At 46.3% G+C, this 20,672-nt stretch overlaps 4 protein-coding genes across 7 annotated transcripts in view; 2 read left to right on the forward strand and 2 right to left on the reverse strand.

Annotated features, from left to right (window-relative positions):
- Positions 1-5,310, reverse strand: part of myo1d (myosin 1D) — a 32,707-nt gene extending 27,397 nt beyond the window's left edge. For both annotated transcript variants that reach the window (XR_013627490.1, XM_078791276.1), the window contains exon 1: positions 4,742-5,310. Coding sequence is in view for 1 of the 2 variants with exons in the window: in XM_078791276.1 (XP_078647402.1) it covers positions 4,742-4,836 (95 nt within the window). In the remaining variant the exon portion in view is untranslated. The remainder of the gene's footprint in view (positions 1-4,741) is intronic.
- Positions 5,311-5,689: 379 nt separating this feature from the next.
- asb3 (ankyrin repeat and SOCS box containing 3) lies at positions 5,690-8,969 on the forward strand. 3 transcript variants are annotated; one of them, XM_058065899.2, is made up of 10 exons: positions 5,690-5,904; positions 6,013-6,226; positions 6,307-6,489; positions 6,535-6,647; positions 7,012-7,144; positions 7,222-7,399; positions 7,472-7,678; positions 7,751-8,065; positions 8,131-8,264; positions 8,338-8,969. In XM_058065899.2, exons 2-10 carry the CDS (start codon positions 6,019-6,021, stop codon positions 8,505-8,507), a joined length of 1,641 nt encoding a protein of 546 aa, XP_057921882.2. In that variant the 5' UTR covers positions 5,690-5,904; positions 6,013-6,018; the 3' UTR covers positions 8,508-8,969. The 3 variants fall into 3 exon arrangements, with proteins under 3 accessions (XP_057921882.2, XP_057921883.2, XP_057921881.2); XM_058065900.2 differs by having other exon boundaries at positions 6,307-6,477; XM_058065898.2 differs by having other exon boundaries at positions 6,307-6,647.
- Positions 8,558-13,965, reverse strand: pdk2a (pyruvate dehydrogenase kinase 2a). Its single transcript, XM_058065901.2, has 11 exons — positions 13,797-13,965; positions 13,260-13,401; positions 12,850-12,921; positions 12,276-12,460; positions 12,107-12,196; positions 11,958-12,035; positions 10,769-10,851; positions 10,597-10,692; positions 9,683-9,793; positions 9,365-9,478; positions 8,558-9,206 (listed from the first exon to the last, which is right to left on the reverse strand). The coding sequence occupies exons 1-11, from the start codon at positions 13,912-13,914 to the stop codon at positions 9,063-9,065; spliced, it is 1,233 nt and encodes a 410-aa protein (XP_057921884.2). The 5' UTR covers positions 13,915-13,965; the 3' UTR covers positions 8,558-9,062.
- A 4,278-nt stretch (positions 13,966-18,243) lies between these two features.
- The window catches only part of tbkbp1 (TBK1 binding protein 1), a 28,650-nt gene continuing 26,221 nt past the window's right edge, over positions 18,244-20,672 (forward strand). Inside the window, exon 1 of the mRNA XM_058067552.2 lies at positions 18,244-18,662. The gene's annotated coding sequence lies outside the window, so the exon portion shown is untranslated. The remainder of the gene's footprint in view (positions 18,663-20,672) is intronic.

The following is a 20,672-nucleotide window of genomic DNA, read 5'->3' on the forward strand; positions in this document are numbered from 1 at the left end:
CATTGCGAGCATGCTAACATTAGCATTAATAATAATTTTAAAAAATCATAATATTATGAGAAACAGTTGTTTTTTTTTATTTGGTTGGGAGAAGTTACAATATTACAGGAATTAAGTAATAATTACGAGAAGAAAATTCACAAGTAGAAAGTAAAAGTTGGGAAAAAACAGCCAGAATTTTACCAGAATAAAGTCAAAATATCGTGGGACAAAAGTCGTACAATAACAAGAAAAAAAGATCACAATTTTACATGAATAAACGCGTAATACGAGAACAAAATGTCATTTTAGTAGCATTAAATATTTTTTTTCATTGAAATTTTTTGTTTAGCAAAAATCTCAAGTTACAATATTACAGGAATGAAGTAATAATTACGAGAATAAAATTCACAAGAAGAAAGTAAAAGTTGGGAAAAATCAGCCAGAATTTTACCAGAATAAAGTCAAAATATCGTGGGACAAAAGTCGTACAATAACGAGAAAAAAAGGTCACAATTTTACATGAATAAACGCAAAATACGAGAACAAAATGTCCTTTTACTAGCGTGAAATTTTTTTTTCATTCAAATTTTTTATGTTTAGCAAAAATTTTAATATGAGAAACAAAACACAAAAATGCTATTTTTTAATTTTATTTATTTATTTTATTTTTTATGAGGAAATATGTCATTTTTGTAGCAAAGACTTGAACCATGAAGAAAAGTAGATTTGCATAAAGCGTGTCTGGGTGTCTGCTACGACCCAGAAGCCTCCCTAATCCCCTCGTGTGCGTTATTGTGTGGTGTGCGTTATTGCGTGTGTGTTTCTACGTGACAGTGGAGCAGATGGTGAGACCAAACCATCAGTCGCTTGTGATGATGATTCGGCTCTTCATTGTACCCAGTAAGATATGAAGCTTGTTAGCGTTGTCACGTGCCACCCAAAGCAGCATACGTTTATACGCCTACATTGGACCCTTCAATATCTGTGTGTTATAAGACGGGGTGGGGGTCCAACACGTGGCGGTCGGCGTTGGCGTGTCGCCGCTGCGGGGTCACGTCGGGCATTATGAAGGGTGAGGAGATAATCTGCGTGCGTTCCAATTCATCACTATGGCTCTTGTTTGGAGTCGGGACAGTTTATCCGGCATCCGCCCACCCACCCGCCACCGGGACGAGCATGCGATGTGATCTGCTGCTGCACTTGGACGGGGGGAATGCTCCCGTTCCGGGACGCTCCCACGGCCAGACCAGACGGGACATTGAAGGAAAGAAAGAGGAGCCGTGTGTAATCAGATCCTTTCTTTGTCAACACACACTTTAGTGGCGTGCTAAAGACCTTTTGGGAGGGACGGGGGGGTGCAGAACCGGTTCCCCCTGAAATCGGGCCCGGGTCCAATGAGGTGTAAAACAAAAAGAAGCAGGCGTGGCTGGTGATGCCAAGTGGGAGGTTGGGGACTCTTAAAGGGACTAAGTGCGATGACATCATGGCCTGAAAGAAAAAGTGCTGCATCAGCACCCTGACTCACTCCGCCGTCGCCCCAACTGGCTGGTGTGCAAGACAGGAAGAATGTGGGTGAAACCTTCCAACTATTTCTATCCACGACAATGCTAACATGCTAACGGTATTATTCACAAACGTTGACCCGGAGTGCAGTCGGATGTGTAAGTGATGTAACAGACGCCAGTTTAAGGTAACGGCACAAAGTATTTTTGTAAGGAGGCCCCGCCCCCTGCTTGCCAACCCTGCCAAGTCCACAAAATGAGACATCTGCGAGAGCTGCTCAACTTATTTGGGGAGGGGACGGATGGAGGAGGGGGGGGTTCAGAATCAAGCTCCATGAACGGGGGCCCGTGTTTACGTAAGGACGGTAATGTGGTTCCGATTACAGAGGCTCGTATGGAAATTCTTGTGGCGAGACTGGACGTTTGACTGCTGGATCGCAGGCGAGCGGGCCCCGCCGGGCCCCGCCGGGCAGGAATCTGTCTCGCTGAGGGGAGAGGCAGGAAATCTCCAGGCGGGCTCGTCTGGGCTGCAGAGGACAACATCAGCACCGGATGGGACACGTACAAGACCCAGACTGGGGTCCTGGACCACGGACAGTGTTCCTGGGTCTTGAACCCACACAAGTGGGGGGGGGGTGCTACGTACGTGGACACTTTTACTGCCTGAAGGACAAAGTCAACAAAGCTGCTGCAGCTGATAAGACTGGTACAAAGGGCAAAGCTCCGCCTCTTGCCCACCCGTGTCACATGGTCACTGGGATTGATGATGACATCCTTATTGCATTTTTCACGCTTCAGCCATCTTAGCATACTTTTAACATCTACAAAATGTATAGAAATTATAGGACAGTAGCGTAACCCCAAACAATACCTCTAGTCCCTAAACCCCCCCCAAGCCTTGATGCAAAACCATGACCCCAAACCCCGTTAGCCACAGCTAACCCCTCACCTGAACCCTACCTCCAAACCCTTACTGCCCAAACTCACCCCAAACCCAACCCCTATAGGGGGGACCGCTCTGTTATTGTACCCTTGACCCCAAACCACAAACTCACCCCCGACACCAAAAATCAAACCTCAGACCTGAAACAAACTGGTACATTTGTATGGGCATCACACCATCAACCCCACCCCTCGCCCTGCCGTGTCACATGACTTGATGACAACAAAAAGATAGAAGGTCTTAAGGGTCCTTTTTCAGTCAACAAAGCACCAGGTGGCGCTATGGACATCATGAGGACACTCGGAAGTCTGAAGAAAGTCATGAGTGGAAAAGACAACGGAGCAGTGAGGAATGGACTGACAGTGAGTGAAGGATGGATCATAAAAAAAACGCCCCGCCCTTCCCTTCCCGTGTCACATGACCACTTTGCAGAGGACAGGTCGCCCGCGGCGGCAGGAAACTCTGAAATACGAGGAGAGACACAGAGGGCAGGAAATGGCCACTTTCACTTTCCTTCCCGTCTGTCCCCCAGTTGAGAGGTCAAAGCATTTGAAGCGGCGTGGACGTGGGGACGTCGCTGCAAAGAAAGAATCCCATTCGACTGGAAGAGCGAGAGAGGAAACCTTTGGTGGCTGCTGGAGGAGCTTATTTGTGCCAGACGCTGCAGGCCCCGCCCCTCTTCCCGGGACTTCCTGCCAGACTAAAACAAACAGTCCTGCCTATAATTATTTGCAAAAGCAGCTTTGCAGGAAGCGCCGCTGCCTTATAAAGACATTCAGACCCGCGTGCACCGTCCCCACGGTCCCCGCCGTCCCCACCGGTCCCCACCACCACTGCCTCAGTGCCAGGGTCCAATCAGATCCTTTGTCCGGGCCAGTCATCTGTCCCCAAGGAGTGGGCACCACTCAGTAGAAAGCTATTTGGAGGTTGGAGTCTACGTTTTTTGGGGGGGGCACAGTGTTTCCGTGGGCCCACGTCCAGGCTAGATTGTCACCAGGAGTGAGGAGAAAAGCTGGGAACGTTATAGCTGATACTTCATCAGCTCTGTTGCCACGCTTCAAGCCGGTCACGCCCTCTGCAGAGAAGAATCTGCATGCAACGAGACTCACCGGCACGCCGGCCGACGGGAAAACAAACAAGTGGGGAGCAGGGCGGGAAAATCAGGCCCCGGGACTGCACATGAACGCCACACCGTATTCCTCCAATTGTTTCTATCCTGACTTCTTGGTCACTAATTGGAGCCAAGTGGCATCATTTCCATTTCTTTTCGTGCACTAGCGTTGTGCTTCCGGTAGCAATCAGCTCTGTCCACGGGTGTTTGGAAAAACATTGAAGGCGTCACAAACAACCGAGACACTGAATGCAGCACAAAGACAAAAGACGTAGTGCCGCTTCAGGACACCGACTTTGACCCCGGCGAACCCTTAAGCAACTTGGCTAGCTTTGATAAGAGAGGGCAACGTAACAAAAACTAACAGTACAACTAACAGTACTAAATGTAGAAGTTTAGCTAGCTAGCTAAAGGAGACAACAAAAAAGTCAGATTTACTTAGTAGCTTCGATAACAGACAATAACCTCGGAACTTGTGTACTTTCTGCTGCCTATGATAACAAAGTAGCATTTTAAAAATGACTTTAATGAGAGAATAACCAGCTCTGATAAGAGAATGACTTAATACCAGCTAGCTTTGATGAGACAATAACAAAAACATACTTTTAGCTAGCATTGATAATAGAGAACATAATTTGATGAGAGAACAATAACGCAAAACTAACAATACTAACAATAAGACTTTTGGCTAGCTTTGATAAAACAACAATAACATAAAAAAATACAAAATGTAGAATTTCAGCAATCTTTGATAAGAGACAATATCATTTAGAAAATTACTCTAACGTCTAGTTTTGAAAGTGTGCAGAGTTGAGGACTCTATGACGTCACATGACACGTGACCTATAGTAAAAATAAGACGACTTTAAATAGCATAGACAAGCCGGAACAGCGTAATAAACACTCTCAGCTAGCTTTGGTAAGAGAGAATAACTATAAAATAGACTTTAAGACAGCTTTGATGAGGGAACACTAACACCAAAAAAGTAGATTTAGATTTAATAGCTTTGAAATTAGACGTTGAGTGGCGGTCTCTATGACGTCACGTTATAAGGTGTGCCACTCATCGGGTGACGTCACCGTTAAAGTTTGACAGCGGCACCTGTTGCAGCACTTTCCCGACAACATTAAACATTTCAAAAACGACACCAGCCGCTGCCTTTTAAGTGGGCTCGCCACCGGAAGTAAGCGACGTTAGCTCACCTGAGCTTGAGGTTGGCCATGAACTCGTCCATGGAGACATTGTCCAGCAGCACAAAGTCTGCTTTCCCGAATGCCAGACTCTCATGTTCGGCCATGCTTCACAGAGAGTTCCGCGTCCGACCAGGTGAGCTCTCGCGTCGCTGCTCCTCCTCAGTGCTCGACGATAAATCCCCCCTTGCTCATTTCCGGCCAAACAAACAGCGATAAAATGTCCTCCTCCTCCCCTTAGGTGTCCACAGATGTGCTCATGTCCACTCCTGGAAGACAATCGCATCCTTGTCCTGTCCCTCCTCACGCTGGCCCGGGAAAAGCCTCTCAGCCAATAGGAGCTCGGCTTGCTCACCTCAAGCCACGCCCTCCCGCCCTTTGGCAACTTGAAAGGCGTTGTTAGCTTTTAGCTCCTTTCCGTGATCCTTCACTCTGCTCCTCGGTCTTCATACTTTAACCATGACTGGGTTCTGAACACCGAGTGGACCACACGTCACGACCATGACCATATAAGGAAAAAGTCAACTTTGAGCCATCGTCATGCGAGCGCAACTAAATCACTGGATCAGCAAGCCAAGCATACATTGGTGAAACTGCACCACCTGATGGACAACAACGGACATTACATTTACTGTATGTACAGTATATTGATTGATCAAAAATAAATCAGAGACAACAACTTTGCCTGAATTTACTGTGATTGAATTGAACCACGATTAGCCATTATATATTTCTGCTATTTTCAATGTTTTTTTTAGCTTGGTGAAATCCACAAGTCAGTCCTATTTTTTCGCTAAAAGTAGTCTTTTATTCATAAGAACGTTTGCAGTGACTTCCGGGAAAATTAAATCGTTGAGTGAGAGAAATGGGATCAAAATGGAGTGGGGCGTCATACACCGATTTTTAAATATATATATATTTACAATATTCTTAAAAGTCAGTCGTTTCCGTGGCCTTCAACAGACGTCACGTACACATCCGGGGTGTTTGGTGACGTCACAAAACTGCGACCTGAGAGCGGTCTGATGCACTCAAGCTACGTTTTCGAATGTATTGATTTTAAGCCATATAAGTGTGATTTTGTATAGTTTAGTACCAATACAGACGAAGCGATTATTTAAAATAAAGGAAGTGGGCTGAGGAGATGTGACTCACGTCAACTTTCTTCCTTTTCGGTAAGTCTTTAACTTTTTTCAGGAGAGTTGTTGTCGTTTGCTAGCATTAGAACATTGTACACAGTAATGGACAGTAACGATGTTGTGTGCTTGGTTCCTCTCCTGGAGGACGCGATGGACTTCACGGAGTGCTACGAGGACACGGTGTCCAGCGTGGCCGCCGCCGCTCGTGTGGGCTGCAGGAGGCGCCTGAGGAGGCTCATCCGTGAGGGTCGCAGCGTGGACTGTCCGGATAACCGAGGTTGGACGGCGCTGCATGAGGCGGCCGCATCCGGCAGCGTGGGCTGCCTGAAGGAAATTCTGTCTGCCGCCTCAGTGAATGGTACCGGAAGGCGTGTCCTGTCCCACGATGTTTGATACTCGACATGCCACAATGCAAACATTATAGTTCCATGTCTTCAGGCGGCTCATCCTGGGACGTCCGGTCCTTCGTCAACTCTGCCACCCACGAGGGAGAGTCTGCGTGTCACCTGGCGGCGCGGTGTGGCTGCCTGCCAGCGGTCCGCATCCTCGTGAGAGCCGGCGCCGACGTCAACCAGTGCACCAATGACCTGTCCTGTCCTCTCTACGCAGGTAAAACAGCAGGTTGTGTGTTTGTAGCGTGGGCTCACCGCCGCTGTCGTCCCGCAGCGGTCAGCGGCGACCACAAGGATGTGGTGCAGCTGCTGCTGGCCAAAGGCGCCGAGGTCAACGGCACGCACACGGCTTCCTGTTGGACCTGCCTTCACCAGGCCGTGTATCAGGTGACTAACGTATTCTAGTTATACTTTTGTATATCTATTTACTTTTCGTCATTGTTTGAATTATGTAAATACATAGTGGGAAGACCTGGGTTCGATTCTCCGCTTGGGCATCTCATGTTCTCCCTGTGCGTGCGTCCAAAAACATGCTAGCTTCATTGGCCACTCCAAATTGTCCATAGGTATGAATGTGAGTGTGAATGGTTGTTTGTCTATATGTGCCCTGTGATTGGCTGGCCACCAGTCCAGGGTCTACCCCGCCTCTCGCCACCCTGACGATGAGTGACATAGATGATTGATGGATGAGTATTTTAATTTGAGTCATCATGCGGCGTGTGTAGGATGACCTTGACCTTGTCGTGTGCAGGGTCACACTGCGGTGGTGCGCATCCTGGCACGCGTGGCCGACCTGGAGGCACGCGACGACAACAGAGTCACGCCTCTCTTCCTGGCGGCGCAGTACGGACGGCGAGAATGTCTAAAGGTCCTCGTTGACGCCGGTAGGAAGGCGGCGTGCCGTCAGTCCTGTACGTGGCGCTCGTGTACTTGACGCCGTCTCTTCTTTTGTGCCTTGAAGGCGCAGATGTGAACGCGCAGGCCGCTGACCTGGCCACGCCTCTGCTGCTGGCGTCTCAGGAGGGTCATACGGCCTGCGTGGACGTCCTGTTGGGTCATGGCGCCGACCCGAACATGGCCTGCAGTCAGGAATGGCCCCAACTCCCCATTCACGCCGCCACCCAGTTCGGCCATCGCGGGTACTCACACCTGCCTTGTGCTTTCTGGAGGTGTGGCTTGTCGCCACGGTAACCTACCATTCCTGTCCTCAGGATCCTTCGGAGACTCATACCCCTCACAGAGCGCGCCTGCGACCGCGGCGAGGGCATGGTGAGTCCGCTCTACTTGGCGGCGGAAGGCGACCAGGAGGAGAGCGCCAGGCTGCTTCTGAGCGAAGGCTTCAGCCCCGACGGCCAAGACTGCACCCGCCTCCTGGGGTTCCGCTCCCCGCTCCACGCCGCCCTGCAAAGCGATGCCCTGTGAGATCTGCACCGTCTCTCACGAACACACAAACACGCACTTCCTCATGCGTGACCTTGACCTCGGCCTAGGGTTCCTCCCACAAAGGTGACCACCGTGCTGCTGGAGGCGGGCGCCCGTCTGAGTGAGGACGAGTGGGGTCACGTCCTGCGTCCGTCCAACATGCCGCTCCTGGAGGCGGTGCTCTTCCTCAGGCCCATCCCGCCTCCGTGGCAGCCAAGCGACGACGCGGCGGGGGCGCGGCGCCAGGGCCACATGGCACTGAGACGACAGGAGCTGGGGGACATGTTGGCGGTGGCGCTCCGTCACATCCAGGATGCCCGCTACTGGCTCCCCCGTCTGCTGAAGGCGGGACTTGAACCTGCGTCGCTGCTGCAGCCGTGCATGTCCGTCTTCCTCCTTTTCACTCTTCCTCCTTTTTTTCTTCTGTCACGTTCTTTCTGCCCCGTAGGCTGGAGAACGCCGCCAGTGACGTCGTGAATTATCTCCTCCACTTTGCCAACTGGTCCACTTTGTCGACCTCCTTGAAGGTCATCCTGTGTGGGAGACGGGCTGAGGAGACGTGGAGGCCCGACCCGCTCTTTGGTACCACAAACTCCGTTTTCTCAGCAAAGTAATATTTATACATCTACCTAAGCCCCCCCTCCCCTCCATCCAGACTCCACCCCCAGCCTCGCTCACCTGTGCCGCCTGCGGGTCCGATTGCTGATGGGACCCCACCTCGTCACGGGGACCGACCGCATCCGGCAGCTCCCCGTGCCCCCCCGCCTTCATCGCTTCCTCCGCTTCCGTGACATTCCCGAGCCCTCCGTCCAAGCCGACGTTTAGATGTCAGAGCAGACCCACATGTTGGTGACCAATCAATCTAGTCCAAGATGTCCATCAGTAGTGGTCTTTAATAATCTGCTCTATTTACAGTATTCACAAGCAGTCCTCACACCAGTTATCAAAAATAGCATTTGAGTTCACCTTGTATGAGGAAACATGCGCGTGGGCGTCACAAAGGCACAGTGATGGTAGCCATGGTGACGAGATCACATGACTGAAAAGATGCAACACTTTGTTCAAATGCATGCACAGAATGGACCACGACGCTTCAAGTAGGATCCTTTGGGTGGACTTTCACCCTGCAGCTCGGCACCTTCTACCCAGATTGTCCGTCCTCCTCGGTCTCCGGGCCGGGCGCCGCCCTTGATGGCGCCGCTCGCCGGAGTCTCGCCACACGTGTCCCTTCCCTCGCAAAAAGAAGCCAAAGTGGGAGCGAAAAAAAAGATGCTAGCGCTATGACTGGTCCGTGATGGCGCAGGAATGCTTGCCGAGGGGGTGGGATGGGTGGGTGTATGAGTGGGGGTGGCGGGGGTTCTACACGCTCTGGAAGAGGCTTCACTTGGCCACCCTGTAGTTACTCAGGTCCAGGGGTTCTCTGCTGGGGATGCACCAGTCATCGGCTTCCTGGCTGACTTTGTAGTTCCTCAGGGCCGTCTTGTTGTACACTGGCAGCCTCTCCACCGAGTCTGTCGACAGCGCCTGGGGGGGGGGCACCATAGACATGGAACACCTGTCACGCAACCCTAAGTCCAACCCCTAACCTTAACCTTAGCCCTAACTGTAACCCAAAACCCTAACCTGGGACTAATGGCCCGTTTGCGGCCTTATGGGGTGTGGAGCGTGTGTCTTGGTCCCACCTTCAAGTAGATGACGGCGTCTGTGCCGTGGCCCTCCATGGAGAAGAGCTGCAGGTCGCCCTGGAAGTACTTGGCGTAGAGACGCGAGATGGGCAGCCCATAACCGAAGCCGGCCTGCAGACCCAGACACAAATGGCCATGAAAACCTGATGGTCTTGCTTCTAATCATACTATAAAGCAGGGGCGTCCGAGTGTACCCCCCACCCTCCAATTCTGGGGGTACACTTGTTGGCACACGGCCCTGAATATATTAAAAACAAATACTACGAATAGACTATTCTGCATACTGAACAGAACCACACCCTCTCATCCACCCACCAGTGGAGGCCGAATGTGTTCTCCAATCTGCGGTGCCGGGGCGGTAGAGTACATGTAGCTGAAGAGGTTCTCGATCTTCCGGAAGGGAACCCCTCCTCCCTTGTCACTCACCTGGCGGGGAAAAAAAGAGAGTGGGAATGTGAGAAATCTTGTCATCATTTGCATAAATTATTTTATATGTAGTTTTAAAATCAATAATTTTTAAAAGGAGTAAATTAGATCCATTTTATTTATTCAATGATGTTATTTAAACAGCGCAACACCTGTAAAAAAAAATAATGGGAAATGCGTGTTCCCCTTTCATGGGACTGGTGACTGGAGCTTGTCGTTCCAACTGCGTACGGCAGATGGCAGCATAGCGCTGCCGCTTAGCACAGCTCATATTGCTGCATAGAACCAGTCCATCATGTGGACATTATCTTTCAAATATATTATTGCTGTTGATTTATTTTACATGTATCTTTAACATTTATATCTTAATCATTATTTTATTGATTTTATGCTTTGTTTTATTAAAAAAAAGTTTTAGAATTCGTTTTAAATATTTTTATAACATATATGTATACATATACACACACAATTTTTATATATTTGTTTAGTAATTGTTTTAAATTTATTTTATTACAAATATTTGTTGTTTATTCTAATTTGTTTAATGTAATGAATTTTTATATATATATTTTTTAATATGTATTAGAATTAGTTAACATATGTAAAAAGATATACTTAATAATAATATTAATAATTTCTCATGTATTTTAATATTTATTTTAAAACTTTTTAGAATTGTTTTGAACATATTTTTATATGAATAATTGTATTTTTAAAAAAGTATTTTATACTGTGTTGTAAACAATTACACACATTTGTGATAAGGAAGTTTTGTGCCAATGATGCCAATGCTCGTGCCACACCTTGATGGACAGGTCCTCTCCTCCCAGAGACACCAGAACCTGGATGGGCGGCAGGTCCCTGTCGTGGTGCGTCTCGATGGTGGCCCTCATGGCGTTCTGCTCCGGAAGAAGACCGTAAATGCTACGCTAGCCGCTAACGTGTGTGTGTGTGTGTGTGTGTGTGTGTGTGTACCTTGAAGAGCTCAAAGAGCATGTGGTAGAGGTGCGAGGGCACGTAGACGATGCTGATGGGCTGCTGCTGCTGCCTCGGCTTGCCTGCGTGGGAGAAAAAAGCAAAACGCTGTTTTAAACGCCCTTTTCCACTGGAGGATGTCGTCCATGCCGGGCTAAGCTATCTTATTATCCTAATATCCGCTGGCGAAACTTAAAGCGGGCCCTCGGGTCCATCTGGCACCAGCACTAGGCTTGGGGGGGTGTGTACACAAGCGCTGTATAGTCTGGCATTGAACGCCTCTTCCGTGTCTCCCTGGAATGCGGCATTCGATTCCATATCGCTAACATGCCGGACAACGGCGGCAAAGGACCTCGATCTATTTGTGGCGCCGAGTTGGCTTGCCTGATGACATTAAAAATGTACGATTTAAAATGGCTGCCCACGCCAACCCCTCCTGGTTATCGCAATAAAAAAGACAAACAAGTCTGCGGGCTAAAGATCTTCATATTTAAACACATGCAAGTGTTGCGTAACCGTGTCAAGCAGGTCGAAGTGTAGCGATAAGATAAACGTTCCCGTGAATGAACGGCGGCTCCCTGAGAAGCGTCTACTCCTTATTTCCAAGAAACGCCAAAAAAGGCTATGTCATATTTGAAAATATCAATCAGACGAGAAGACATCACGTATGGAGCAGTTTGGGGGGTGAAATATGACAATTGGTGTTATAAATCATATAAATGGTTCTTTTCATGGAAAACAAGCATTGATGTGTTGTTGATGCATTGTGGTTTACACATTTTGACTAAATTTATGTCCAAGAGAAATAAATGGAAAAAATGTATTTTGGTATATAGCATGTCCATATAGCTCACAATGTAAATATAGATATCAAATAAATTCAACACAATATTCTGTGTGCCTGGATTAATCAGTCCACATCATTAAAATGTGAACTCAAGACCTGAATGAACCTGAATATTAAATACATAAAAATATCAATATTGTTATATAAAAGTTCCTCCTGCTTATATCAATAAAAAAGGCAAACAAGGCTACGGGTTGAAGATCATCATATTTAGACAAACAAGTGTTACCTAACCGCGTCAATCAGGCGATAAGATAAACGTTCCCGGGTATCTGGTTGAGGCGGTGTGAATGAACAAACGGCGCCCCCCCCCCCGCCCTCGGAGAAATTCACGCTACTCACCGCTCATCTCCGTGAGGAAGAGGTCGGGCGAGCGCAGGTAGTACTGCTCGCACAACATCTTGGCGCTGTGGAAGGCGTCTGACGTGGAAAAAAAAAAAGTGTGAGAAGCGGGGGCGGGGGGGGTCGGTCTGAGGCGCCTGGTCCCATACCTTCCACCACGTCGCCCACCTGGCAGTGCGGGTCGATGCTGCCGATGGTGTTGGGGTGAACCGGGTTGGTGGTGCCGTCAAAGATGAGCGCTTTAAAGAGACCAAGCAGAACATCCATCATCAGCACATTAATGTATATGTGTGTGTGTGTGTTGTCATGGTTACGGACTGTGCTGGTTGATGAGCATGCGGATGGAGATGCGGCTCATGTAGAAGCGATCCAGGAAGTACTGGATGTTCTGGTTGGTGACGGGGTCCTGAGGGAAGGCCTCCTTGTACTGGATGATGCCCTGCGCCATGGTCGGCACCACGTCGTTGTGCCGGTTCCTGATGGTCACCAAGGCATCCACGAACCTGGACGGGGGAGGGGGGGGGGTGGATGCCTCAGAATCACCACAACCAGCACTTTGATGAGGTCGCAAAAAAAAACGATACGGATATGATGTTGTCAATCGGTCATACTCTGATATCAAGACCATCTCTCCTTCCATTGCAACCACCTTTTATGATCACTATTTCATTCAATTCTTGTAGTTTAGATTTGTCATTCCAGTGGATCCCAGCACATTCATGATATCCGACTTCTTGATCCAATTAGCCTTTTTTTCAGAAAATACCCCCCCCCCCCCCACCACAGAAAACACATCCCATTCACCCTGAGTGGGCAGTCCTTTATAAATAGAGCCCAGCTGCGAGTAGCTGTCCAATGTGGAATGTTTAGCGAGTGAACGTGACTAACTTACTCTCCCAGAACTTTGTGGTCGTCGGGATTCTTATCCAGGAATTCCAGGATTTCCATCAAACTTTGGATGTACCTGATGACACACACACACACACACACACACACACACGTAAGAAAACAGAGTGAAGGAACATGTGGGAAGGAAAAACAAAGTCACATGAGGAGGAACTGGGCTAAAGTTCACAGCTGAGGAGACCCCCCCCCCAAGCCCCTCCCTCCCTCCCATTCCCAGCAGATCCGGCTGGAACGAGTACAAGTTGGTCAAAGGGTGTTGTTGTCAGCGTGAGCGTGACGTGACGACGCCGTGATGTTATGAAACAAGAAGCTCGGCCAGGACGCAACTGGCCTTCTTTTAAAAGGGGGCGTGTCCAGGCGAGGTTGAACCACGGTTCCGAACTTTGGGACACTCACCATCCTTGCACCGTCTGCACGGACGGCGTGGTGAGCAGCTTGCCGGGAAGCAGGTTGATCTCCTTCATGATGTTGGACAGTCGCACCGGGAGCTCCTGCCTCAGGAAGGCGAAAGACGTCTTCTCGCAGGCGTTTATGGACCCTGAATGACACAGTGAAGGAGCCTCACAATAACATGCCAAAGATAAGACCGTGAAGGCAACACAGACTGCATTGGCCACCTTTGCAGCATTTACACATTAGTTATTATGCAGGAATTCACTATAACATTGGAAGTGTCATATTAGGAGGCTTCACTGGACCAACAATGCAAAGATGGCAACTGTACGAGTAGTAGAGTAGTAGGGTAGTCTTTCTGACGCAATCCTACTAGCCGGTGACCACATACACGGCCGGGCAACTCCAGCTCACCCTGGCGTTTAATTCCCCATTCAAATTAATTTACAGAAAAAAACATGTCGGACGTGAAATGTTAGGTTGAAATGCACGGCTACCGCAATCACATAGCTAGCATGTTTGAATGTCACAAGCACTCACCAAAGTCCAGGAATTGCTTCATGGAAAGCGGCGAAGGAGAGAATTTGGAGAAATGTTCGATATGTTTGGGTACGCTGGCCAGGGCGGCATTTTTCATAATAAAGCGAACGAACTTCATGGTTGCTGCCGTGAGACCTCACGGCCGCTGACTGCGGGACTGCTAGCTTGAACCTCGGACTGATGCTAACGCGCTCTTCGGTTGGGGGGCGGGGACTAAGAGGGAGTAGCCAATACGAAGGCGACTTTTAGAAAATATAGTCATTGTGATTTGACAGGGGCGTGGCTTGGTGTGTTTACGTCCTGTCCGGGTTGTCCTGCTCCACTTTTCTTATGTAAGAATGTGACTTCCACGCAGGACCGCTGTCGAAATGATAATAAAGTAAACACATTCTTATTCGATTGCTAATTCCAGGAACAGGCAATGCTTGTTTATTAGCATTAGCATCTCATCTCAGTTATGCTGACGACCAGCACTTGTTTTGGTGAGAAAAATAACAGCAGTCAGTGGACGGTTGTGATCCAACACAATAAAATAAACACACACAAACACTAATACTACTACTAATAATATATATTTACATTTTTTACAGCTTTTTATTTAACAGTCACGCCTCCTTCATTGTGGTTATTTTTTCCAGACCGCGAAATAGAAGTCAGTGATGATAAATTGAATATTTTCGTAGTTAGAGCATAGAAAACATTTTTAGGACTTTTTAAAAACATGATTAGAGCCCTACAGACATGAGTATAGTCACCTATAGTCACTTTTACAACGTTATTTTTCATTGTTTACATCGCGTTACGCAACCCTTTTACTGCAGGCACTACAGACGCCTGCTAGCTAGCGAGCTAACCGGTTAGCCTCAAATTGATTTCTTCATGCCGCTTTATGCTGTTAAATAGTAATAATACTACACAAATAGAATACTACTACACATCACTTTTATTTCAATGTGTTTTGACTAATAATAGATTAATTATTTGATTAATTTCCCCAAAAAAAACATGATATAGGGATGTATATTGACAATATATATTACATCATTTTCTTGCCCTGGAGAGGGGGGAAGAGCCCACTGACTACCCAGCATGCCTTGCGGTGAGTAGATAAGGCTATTTTGGTGGCCCAAAATACGTCACATGTGTGTTATTTTTGTTGGTGTGGGGGGTGTTTTGGTTAATGGACCCCCTGTTGGTTTGTGCTGGGTGGAATTGCTAAGCTAATAGCTACAATTAAAGACACTGACTACTTCCTGTGCGTTTCAAGTCCGCCGCAATGGTTTGCGTAGCTATTGTTAGCGTAGCCTGGCAAACGTTTTTCATTTCTGTGATGCAGTTGTTGTTCTGGGTTCGTTGTCGGTCCACAACGCGAAGCCGTGAGCGTGATGCCGCCGCATGTTTGTCAACATGGACTAAAGTCCGAGCCGTGAAAGTCAAACACGATGATGTGCTCCGACCCCCTTGTTTACCGGCCGGCCTGACAGGTGGGCGGTCCAACGTTAGTGGAAGATTCCCTGGAGGTTTGCCACGGTTGGGTTTGAACAGAAATGCCTCCGTCAGGGAACAAAGTGTGCCGCTGTGCGCTCCGTGCTCCTGTTACATAAGCCAGGCTGAGCCAGGCCGCTCGGGATTGTCCTCACAAAGCCGCCGTGTTGTTGTTGTACATCAAAACACCAGCGCTCGCACACACCTTCATATGTGATGTCATGCGCTGGATTTGGAAACGTCTTGTCCAAAGTCAAAACACGGCAAATAAGTACTGGGACTATACAGCTTGAATTTGTGCAGAGGGAGGGGGTCCGACATGAATGACTGGGAAGCACTGGGAAGCACAGAGGTGTGTATTGGGGGCGGCTTGGGGGGTTGGTGAAGATTGCCCCCAGTGTTTTTCCACCAGCCGGTCGTTCATTCCTGCTACTACTTGACTCCTATTCCTGCAGTCAACAAGAAGCCAAAGGCAACACCTGGACCGCAACCACAACCGCCAGTCGACGATTCCTCTGACTACCAAGTTCAAACATGCACGGTGATCCCTCGTGTATCGCTGTTAATCGGCTCCAGAGTAGGATTCCTTATTCAGAAATGGAATATTTTCACGGTTAGAGCATAAAAATCCTGTTTACAACCTTCTAAATACACTTTTTAACATCAAAACAGCCTGACAGGCAAAGAAAACCTGTTTATGATCTTCTAAATACAGTTTTTAACATCATTAGAGCCCTCTAGACATGAAATAACATCCCTATAGTCACCTTTACACCGCTATTACCCAATATAGTAGCCATAATAAGAGAAAATAAAACATATAAGAAATAGACAACTTTTTTTGTGTGTTTTAAGATTTTTTTTCTCATAAATGTACAACTTTATTTTCATAATATTTCAACATTTTACTCATAAATGTACAACTTTTTTTCCTCGCAAATTTACAACTTAATTCTCATCATATTGGGATTTTTTCTCATAATATTATGAGCTTTCTTTCACGACTTTACCCTAAAAAATGTAAAACTTCTTTTAAATGTACAAATTTATGACGTTATTATCGGATATTTGCGAATTTATTCTCAGAAATTGACAACTTTATTCTCATAATATTAGGACTTTTTCTTGCAAATTTAAAACTTCATTTTTGTAAATTAATTACTTTGTTGTTGCAATATTACGACTTTCCAAAATGTCCAATTTTGTTCTCATGAACATACTTTTTTTGGCTGCTAATTTACCATTTTACTTTCATAACATCATGACTTTTTTTCCTCATAAATGTATAACTTTCATCATCATAATATTAAATTTTTCTCATAATTGTACAACTTTTTTTCCTCATAATTAATTCTCATCATATTGGGAATTTTTTTTATGATATTATGACCTTTCCCTAAAAAATGTACATATTTTTCTTGTAAATTTATGACATTATTATCGGATATTTGCAGAATTATTCTTGTAAATCGCCAACTTTATTCTCATAATATTAGGACTTTTTCTTGCAAATTTAAAACTTCATTTTTGTAAATTAACTACTTTGTTGTTGCAATATTACGACTTTCCAAAATGTCCAATTTTGTTCTCATGAACATACTTTTTTTGGCTGCTAATTTACCATTTTACTTTCATAACGTCATGACTTTTATTCATAACTTTCATCATCATCATCAGTCTCCATTCACCTCTATTTTGTGCGTCTGTACATTCATTAATGTACAACTTTATTTTCGCAAATGTACAATTTTTTTTCTTGTATATTTATTATGTAATTGTTGCACATTTGCGACTTTATTTTCATTAATTTCCGACATTTTTCTTGTAAATTTGCGACTCAATTCTCGCAAATGTAAAACCTTTTTCCTCGTAAATGTACAACTTTATTCTCATTATGTTAGGACTTTATGTCACAAATTTACGACTTCATTATCATAAATAAACCACTTTGTTCTCATAATATTACGACTTCATTTTTGCAAATGTAAAATTTTACTCACAATATCTTCAATTATTATTATAATGTTTTTTTAATGTGGCTCCAATACTGTGTTGGAGGAAACAAAAAATAAAAAGTTTCAATTTTAGGAAAAAAAATATATAATATTATATATAATATAATATAATATAATATTATGGGAAGAAAGTCAAACGATGATGGAATGAATAAATAAATAATACTAGATGATGTGAGAAGTAAGCAGGAAGAGAAGAAAAGGTTGATGTTTATAAAATAAAATAAAATAAAATAAAATAAAATAAAATAAAATAAAATAAAATAAAATAAAATAAAATAAAATAAAATAAAATCATGTAAAAATATCTAACATTATGTTATACTGAAGCTGGTGTCGGGCGTCGTCCCCGACCGACATGACATGTGTTCTTTTGGCGCCACATGTGAAGAAGGCCTACATGCTTCCATGCAATATTCATGCTTCCCGCATGCGGCACGTGTGAATAATTCATCCGTGAGGACCGACTGGTCTCCCACGCAGTTAGTCCGAGCGGTGTTTTGGTTCTACGGCTGATGTTTCCACCAAGGCGCCGTAGCGGCTGTGCCGTCTGAACGCCGCCGCAAGGCCCGCCCCCCCCCCCCCCCCCCCCCGGCCCTGCTGAGGCGAGAGGAGGATGAATCAGTGAGGAGAGAGCCGTCAGAAGATCACAGGTTGTACAGAGCAGCTTACGTAAGAAGACACCCACCGCCGGGTTATTTATTGTGAGCGCGCTGGCTGTCGCCCCAAAGTAGGAAAAAGGACCTACGGAGGCGGCGGCGTCTTTTCATTGGTTGCCAGCTCGGTGCTCTAAAAAAACCCTTTTAATTCCAACACGCCACGGGATGCCCGGTGGGCTACGTGGTGCTGGTCTACAAGCTGTCCCTCGTTTCCTTCGGCTGTCACGGGCGTGCAGTACACTTTCCGTCCACTAGAGGTAGCCCTCTTCTTCGTTGGTCTCCTGTTCTGGCGCGCGAGCGTCCTTGTCCGTGCATGCTAATTGTGAGAGGTCATTAGGGGTCATCTTTGTGAGGAGTCAACACTTGGTGACGTCATTGCCGAAGTGACGTCACCGGCCCCGTCCTCGTGGCGCGAGACTGACGCCGCTATTCCCGCGACATCACCACCATCATCATCCTCATCATCATCATCATCTCTCTCACACACACACGCGCGCGCACGCACGCACGCACACGCACGGTGCGCGATGTGAAGCTCCGCCGCGCACAGGCTCGTTCGGTTCTGCTGCTGCTGCTTTGGACTCGGCTGAAGGGGAGAAGGAAGGAAGGGAAGGAAGAAGGAAGGGAGGACGGAGCTTTTATCCGAGGACGTGCACGCTTCTCGCACCCGGCCATGGCGCCCGCGGCTCGGTCCACGACGGGAGAGCGTGAGTTCTTTGCTCCTCTTTATTATTATTATTATTATTATTATTATTATTATTATGATCGTCATTATCATTATTGCACCATGCACGTCGGCCGTGGACGCGCAATCCATCTCAGCCATGTTTGTTTGCAGTCTCGTCAGCTAACACGCACACGCACACGCACACGCACACATGCACTCATTGTGGTTGACGTGATGCCGCCACCAGGATGATGCAAAGGCGGTCAGCCGACGTGGAAAGAACCGCAAAGCGGCTTTGAAAGTGAGCTAAAGTTGCTAGGAAATGTGTCAAGGCTTCAAGGAAATGGAATGCATGGCAGCATATCATAGCAGGCATCGTAGCGGTGGCCGGATACAGCGACAATACGCCCCCTCGTGGCTGTAGGCTGTTCTTCTCACAGCCACGAGGGGGCGTATTGCATGCTAGCATATAGCATAACAAAACATTCCGGGAAAAAGGTCTCGTTCTAACAAGGAAGAAGTCACAATTTAGGAACGTTTACTTGTCAAATTATGAGGAAAAATCATTTTAGTTAAGCAAAAGAGGATTATGATGTGAATAAAGGCAAAACATAACCAAATTGACAAAAAGAAAGTTGAAATAGTCGGGAAAAAAACAGTAGAAATGGGGAAAAACAGCTGTCATTAAAAAAAATCTCACCAAAATATGAAGGAAAAAATTCATATTTTAACAAAAAAAGTCACAATTCTATGAAAATGTATGCTGGAATGCTAGTATGCTGGTATGTTGTTATGCTAGTATGCTGGTATGTTGTTATGCTAGTATGCTGGTATGTTGTTATGCTAGTATGCTGGAATGTTGTTATGCTAGTATGCTGGCTTGCTAGTATGCTACTATGCTAGTATGCTGGCATGCTAGTATGCTGGTATGTTGTTATGCTAGTATGCTGGAATGTTGTTATGCTAGTATGCTGGAATGTTGTTATGCTAGTATGCTGGCTTGCTAGTATGCTGGCATGCTAGTATGCTGGCATGCTAGTATGCTGGTATGTTGTTATGCTAGTATGCTGGCTTGCTAGTATGCTGGCATGCTAGTATGCTGGTCTGCTAGTATACTAATATGCTGGTATGTTGTTATGCTAGTATGCTGGTATGTTGTTATGCTAGTATGCTGGCATGCTAGTATGCTGGCATGCTAGTATGCTAGTATGTTGTTATGCTAGTATGCTGTTATGCTGGCATGCTAGTATGCTAGTATGCTAGTATGCTGGTCTGCTAGTATACTAATATGCTGGTATGTTGTTATGCTAGTATGCTGGAATGTTGTTATGCTAGTATGCTGGAATGCTAGTATGCTGGTATGTTGTTATGCTAGTATGCTGGCATGCTAGTATGCTGGCATGCTAGTATGCTAGTATGTTGTTATGCTAGTATGCTGTTATGCTGGCATGCTAGTATGCTAGTATGCTAGTATGCTGGTCTGCTAGTATACTAATATGCTGGTATGTTGTTATGCTAGTATGCTGGCATGCTAGTATGCTGGCATGCTAGTATGCTAGTATGTTGTTATGCTAGTATGCTGTTATGCTGGCATGCTAGTATGCTAGCATGCTAGTATGCTGGTCTGATAGTATACTAATATGCTGGTATGTTGTTATGCTAGCATGCTGGTATGTTGTTATGCTAATATGCTGTTATGCTGGCATGCTAGTATGCTAGCATGCTAGTATGGTGGTCTGCTAGTATACTAATATGCTAGTATGCTGGCATTCTAGTATGCTGGCATGCTAGTATGCTGGTATGTTGTTATGCTAGTATGCTGGCATGCTAGTATGCTAGCATGCTAGTATGCTGGTCTGCTAGTATACTAATATGCTGATATGTTGTTATGCTAGTATGCTGGCATGCTAGTATGCTGGTATGTTGTTATGCTAGTATGCTGTTATGCTGGCATGCTAGTATGCTGGCATGCTAGTATGCTAGCATGCTAGTATGCTAGCATGCTGGCATGCTAGTATGCTGGTCTGCTAGTATACTAGTATGCTGGTAT

Source organism: Doryrhamphus excisus, linkage group LG6 (genome assembly GCF_037039965.1).
Source record: "Doryrhamphus excisus strain RoL-2023G ecotype Guam linkage group LG6, RoL_Dexc_Guam_v1.1, whole genome shotgun sequence".
NCBI classification, from domain to species: Eukaryota; Metazoa; Chordata; class Actinopteri; order Syngnathiformes; family Syngnathidae; genus Doryrhamphus; species Doryrhamphus excisus.